The sequence below is a fragment of the Miscanthus floridulus genome, chromosome 2, assembly GCF_019320115.1.
Source record: "Miscanthus floridulus cultivar M001 chromosome 2, ASM1932011v1, whole genome shotgun sequence".
In the NCBI taxonomy this organism is placed as follows: Eukaryota; Viridiplantae; Streptophyta; class Magnoliopsida; order Poales; family Poaceae; genus Miscanthus; species Miscanthus floridulus.
In genome coordinates, this window is record NC_089581.1 from 133,628,981 (window position 1) to 133,635,345 (window position 6,365).

Sequence of the window (6,365 nt, forward strand, 5' to 3'; positions counted from 1 at the left end):
TGACACCCTTAGATCTAGAAATCTTAGAGAGGGAACTGAAGCTAATAAAAGCTACCTGTGATTGTAGCGGGAGGACGATCTGCAAGCAATGGAGAGAGAATACGTGAGATTTGATGGAGTGGAGGGCACCCGTACAGTAAACAGGTCAAGAGTGGATGAGGATCAGATTGAACATGGAGCTAGCTTCTCGTGGTTCCAAAGTCTAGAGTCGCGGACCTCGATAGGTCAGCCATCGGACAGCACAGAGGTAACACAACGATCGGAGGCAAGGCACGCGATGGCTGGGAAGCAGGCGCGGAGGGAGCAGTGAAGCATGGTGGGGGAGGCACGGCAGGCCGATGGAGCTGAGGACGGTGCCACTCAGGGCGGAGCGACGTGGCGTAGGAGCCGAGAGACGGGACGGCAACGCAGAGGCGGATTCGTTATAGGGCTATCTCCAACAAAACCGACCCAAATTTCACCGTTTGGGTCACGGCACAGTAAATAAGTAAGCTATCTAAATTCTTCCGTTTCCAACAGCGAAGGCAAAATATCTTCGGTACTCTCTCTCCCACGCGGCTTCCTTGCTCTCTTCCTCTCTCTCCCACGCGGCCGTGCAGGGCATGGCGACGGCGACGACGTGGGGCGACGGCGCGCTCTGGCGCTGGCGCGGCGCCCGGATCCGGCCCCCTCCCTCTCCTTCTTCTTCCCCGAGCCCGGCGGAGCTCGCGCCCGCGTCCGGCCCCCCTCCCTCTCCTTCTCCTTCTTCGCGCCCGCGGTTCGGCGGAGCTTGCGCCCGGCGGAGCTCGCCCCCGCGGCCCGGCCGAGCTCGCGCCCACGCCGGCAGATCTCGCGCCCGCGGCTCGGCGGAGCTCGCGCCCGGCGGAGCTCGCCCCCGCGGCCCGGCCGAGCTCGCGCCCGGATCCAGCCCCCCTCCCTCTCCTTCTTCTTCCCCGAGCCCGGCGGAGCTCGCACCCGCGTCCGGCCCCCCTCCCTCTCCTTCTCCTTCTTCGCCCCCGCGGCCCGGCGGAGCTCGCGCCCGCGCCAACAGATCTCGCGCTCGTGGCTCGGCGGAGCTCTTGCGTCGTCTTGCCCCGACGGCTCCTACGGGCCCACCATTTGCGTCGTCTCTCTTCGAAACGCAGATTTGCCTTCCGAATCGCAAAGGACCCAGAATGGGTATCTGGTTTCGGTCCTCCGTTGGAGGAGTGTTTTGGTACCCAAAAACATTGTGCAGAACGCATTTTTGCGTTTAGGTCACGCTATATTAAACCACATGGGGATATTTACCATAACGTTATATTAAACCACTTAGTAAGGAGTTACTATAATCTCGTAAATTAACATAGTAATTATCATAACTCAAAGTGGCTACAGAATAAGTTATTCTGTAGCCAGCTACAGGATAGTAGTTCTATATATATATATATATATATATATATGACTCAGTTCGGCATCGCGTGGGGCAGACAAGACCGCTGGATATGGCACCAATGCAGCAAGACAGCCATGCGGCCGTCGCGGAAGGCTACGCAGAGCAGTAGAGCCTCGGATGGAGGCGGATTCATTCCCATATAAGGATCTACATACGCTGGGTCAGTTTGCACTAATTGGACCCTCATGGTCTGTATAGCCCTTGTCTGTATAAGGATCTACATATAAGGATGGTCTATATAGCCCTTGTTGTAATTCTACAGACCTACCTCCTAATGCGCTCCTCGGAACCGTATTATTTGTATAGTCAAACTATTTTATCTTAATTACGATGATACACAAATATTTTGCGTATGCGAGAAAAAAACAGGGAGAAGTTCGGGGACCACATGACGCTGAGCTGATGGAAGGTCCGTCACCGTATACCCGAGCGAGCTCTGGTTGACAACGACGATCATCACCACCTGTCCACCAAGCATATGTATCGACGACGAGAGAAAATCATACCCACCCGTGTACACGCATCGCCCCCTCCCGTCTAACCACCTGCATCCTCCGAAGAGCTGACTCCTCCAATCCACCCGCTCGCCTGCCCGCCTCTCAAAAAAATAATTTCCTATGTGTAAAAAACATTAGAACCTGGATCGCACGACAATCAGCACTGGCCGCCGCCACGATTGTGGAAGAGGCGAAGGGCCTGTTTGAGGGGAGCTTTTGCTTCCATTATGAGCAAGATACGCAATTTAATCTCGCCGAACGCACCGCGACGAAGGGCTGAACGCGAACGCGTGTTTGTGACTGAGGATCGCCCACAACGGTGGCCGAATCGTGAGCACAGCTCCGCGATTTGGATGCCTGCCCCACCCTTCTCCTGTGCGCTCGCTCCTCCTCCATCCCCACCGCCGCCTCGATCTGGCCCGGGCGTGGCCTCACCTGGCCCGGCGACGGATCTGGCCTCCCGCCAGAGGCCTCCCAGCATCGGCTCCCTTCCCCACCGCACGTCCTTCAGAGCTCCAGGACGCCGGCTGCCAGCCCTCCACAGTCCGGCCAGACTCCAGCCGCGCCCTGCTCTGCCGCCCTCGTGCACTGCGTCGGTGGAGCCGCGCCTTGCACCGCCGCCCTCGTTCGCTGCACCGAGCGGAGCTGCGCCCTGCACCACCGACCACCGTCCTCCCTCCACCCCCTCTCTCCCCCATATGCGGCGAGGCCTGGTGGATCTGAGGCCAACCGAGGACACGGACGCCGCCGGCAAGCCTTCCCACGGCCGGAATCGGCCCTGCACCGCCATCCCCTAGGTCGATTTTGAAGAAGAAGGACCGGGATGAAAATAAAACCTTTTTCTGGGTCCAGTTGCAAAGCTATAGACTCAATGAGGTATTAGTAAACCGTGCTACACAGTTAGAGAAAAGTCCAGGGCTCTTAATGCAAAATGTTCTTTTCTTTTTTGGTTAATCTTTTTCTTTTATGCATAAAATTGATATTATTTTTTTATGCCTCAGGGTACTTAGGTCATTTTACATCGAGAACAAATAATCGACTAGAAATAATCAGGACAGTGGAACACCTAACTCAGGACAGTAAAACGCCTAACTTATTCAAATAGTAGATTCTTGAGATAATGGTGAGGTTATAAGCTAAGAGTCAAGAAGGCTGAAACAAACATGCAGGGCAACACGACGTTCGCAGCCGGCCGCTTCGAGGAGGCTGTTTAGTACTCCCTCCATACCCATAAAACAAGTCGTTTAGAACATGATTGTGCATACCAAGGAGGAATTAATTAGGGGTTAATTTTCTATCTTTGCCCTTATTAAATAGGCCTGCGCGTGCTGCTTATCCATCAAACTTTCGTAGCTCGAGTGGCCAAGGCTCTGCGGCCCGAGGATGGACGTCCACCGTTCGAGTGCTGGCAGCCGTGGTATTTTTTTTTGTATTCGCCAGATTATTTGCATGGCACTGTGCTTCATTGCATGGCGCTGTGCTGCTTGAGTTTGGGCGCGTGAGGTCGGGGTTTGGCCGTTCGCGCGCGCGTGCAGGACCGTTTTGGCACAGGTGACGCGCGCGTGTAGGAGTGTTTTTAGCGTTTTGCTCCTGTTTTGCTTTCTCGCGCGTGTGTTGGCGCGTTTACAGGTTCGCTTGCTTTCAAATTTTCGGCATTCAGACGCATTTTCGGCGTTCTCGCGCGCGTGTGTTGGCGCGTCTACACACGCTGCTCCCAGTACTGCATCTACTCCACGCCTTTTCTTCTTCTTTCCTTCCTGCTTCTACTCCCAGTACAAATGTCTGATTATATTCCTAGTTTCGATCTCAACGTACTGGCATGCGAAGATGACGAAGCCGACACTGGGTTCGATCTCAACGTTCCAGCACCACAAGATGACGACGACGACAACGTGTTCGACGTGGACGAGCCACAAGATGATGACGACAACGGCACCTCTTCTGAGTTGGGCGCCAGCTCAGACTCCGGCGCTTCCTCCGAAACCACCGCCACCTCTTCTGAGTTCGGCGCCACTTCATAGTCGAGCGCCTCCTCCGTGGCTGGAGCGAGCTTCATGGCGCCGGGCTCCATGGCAAGCGTGCTGCTGGAGACGAACGCGAGCACGAGGAGGAAGTGCGGCGAGCAGCGAGGCGAGGTGAGGAGGACGTGCGGCGAGGCGAGGCGACGAGGACATGCAGCGTGCAGCGAGCAGCGAGGCTACGCGAAGAGGATGTAAGGCGAGGCGAGGCGAGGAGGCATGCGGCGAGGAACGAAGTGCGAGGCAGTGCGAGCGCTTATTGGATCGGCCAGCGGCAAGCCGAACGGGTGGCGTGAGTAACGAACAGGCGTGATCAATGCGGACGGCGTGCACGCTCGCGATTAAGGGAGGGGTAATCGCGTCCAAATTTGCCCTCGGGTGTAGAGAACGACATGATTTGTGAAAGCTAGCCAAGTGGGCACAACGACTTGTTTTATGGGTACGGAGGGAGTACTTCAGCGATGCCATCGCGCTCACGTCTGACAACGACGTCCTCTACTCCAACCGCTCGGCGGCGTTTAAGCATCGCTCGGGCGCTACGCGGAGGAGGCCGGCGCTAAATGACGCCGAGCGGACCGCCACCGCGCACCTGGGCCTCGGCGACGCGTCCAAGGCCATCGAGGCGTATGAGAAAGTGCTCGCGTTCGAGCCTTCCACTCAAGGCCGGCATATATCGCCCAGGCGCGCCAGGCCGCGTCATTGTCGAGACGTCCGGTGGGCTCCGAGGACGTCGTCGGCAAGATGTTCCAGGGCCCCCCCCTTCTCCTGTGCGCTCGCTCTTTTTGCATGCCCGTTAGTTTTCTTTTGCATGTCTTTTCTGCATGCACGCTTGGTTTGACAAGTCCACATGCACACCGTCCCGTCGTCAACAACTCCGGCAGCTCCATCCTCACGGCCGCGTACGCTTACAATGAGATACTTCACATGTTTGCTTAAGATTGGCATCAATCTTATATCTCTTTTTTGCGATGCATACAAAGATCGGACAACCATGGCAATCCGCGGCGCACGGCGGCACAGGCCCGGCAGTAAAGCAGCAGCACGCGGTGCACCAGCGTACAGCGCAGCAGCCTGAATGCCTGATATTCAACGACAAGCGTGGCAGCAGGCAAGGACAGCCCAGTGATGAAGAAGCTTGAGGCAACAAACGACGACGGGGAGATCATCAGCGGTTGATTGGCGGCAAGACTGCACATGCGCGACATTCCGATGACTGCTTACGAGGTAGTACGTACTACTATCTTGTTTTACATCGATTTGTGTAAATGAGGTTATTTTTTTTATTGCACATCATCCATACAGAAGTTTTTCCTTTGTAACCATGTGTCTCACGGATCAAAATTTGAAGAAGAGAATGGGCACATGCAAATCTCTACGTAATTAGTAAAAGTTTGAAAATATTCCTTTGCAAAATATATGACCTAGGAGTTATGAACTTTGTACTACCTCCGTCCCCAAAAGAATGCAATTTTAGCAAAGTGTCACGTTTTAGTACCTTAAGTTTGACCAATTATAGATAAAAAAGTATCCATGTTTATCATACCAAATAAATACCATCAGATTAATTACGAAATATATTTTCATAATAAATTAATTCAAAGACAAAACTGTGAATATTATTCATTAAAAACTTAGTCAAACATGAACCACTTTTCGTGGCACGCAACCCATAGTTTAGGACTGAGGTAGTACTATGTTACCAAAATAATTATTGGTATATTCAACGTGAATTCTGAGTGTCGTATATTTTGTTGTGCCATTCCGGGCTATGTGCTTAAATCGTGAAATGCATACTACCTATGAATTGTGTTCTAAAAAATTCGTATTATGCATTATAGTTGGTTCTTATTTACCGCACGTATCACACCATGAGAATGTTAAGTTACGACCTCAATATATTAGTTAATTTAATTTGTTTTCTTGTTGACTACGTACAAACTCTAAAGAATAAACTTCAAATTTTTTTTAGAAAAAAAACAATCCTGATGTCTCATTGACAAAAGAATGCACCATCATCCCTTACTTTAAGTACCAATAACAAAGTTTTTTTTATATAATATATAATAGGTGGTCGAGGGACCGAGTGCCTGAGTGACTGAGTGGTGAGTAACTGAGTTGATAAGTGCTTGAGTGACCGAGTGACCTAATTGGTCGATTGACTTGATGGCCGAGTGCCCTGAGTGGTCGAGTGATTAGGTAAGGTAGTCGAGTTGAGTCCAGTGATTGAGTGATTTTTGCATGGCCGAGTGACTCGGTGGCCGCGTGACTGAGTGCATATGTTGTAACGTTAGTCGCTAATAATGCTCAAAGTTCTATTTGTATGCATGGGCAGAGGCAGGTATTTGGCTAGCTTTGGCAGCTGCCATACCAAAAGTTTGCACAAAATACTTAATATATGTATTAAAACACACACTTATTTAGCGGGCACACCATTTT

The 6,365-nt window shown here is 52.3% G+C and overlaps 1 protein-coding gene across 1 annotated transcript; it reads left to right on the top strand.

The window, feature by feature from the left end:
* Window positions 1–3,965: 3,965 nt before the first annotated feature.
* LOC136537101 (uncharacterized) lies at window positions 3,966–5,068 on the top strand. The gene is made up of 3 exons (XM_066529182.1): window positions 3,966–4,123; window positions 4,377–4,563; window positions 4,910–5,068. The coding sequence occupies exons 1-3, from the start codon at window positions 3,966–3,968 to the stop codon at window positions 5,066–5,068; spliced, it is 504 nt and encodes a 167-aa protein (XP_066385279.1).
* The last annotated feature ends 1,297 nt before the right edge of the window (window positions 5,069–6,365 follow it).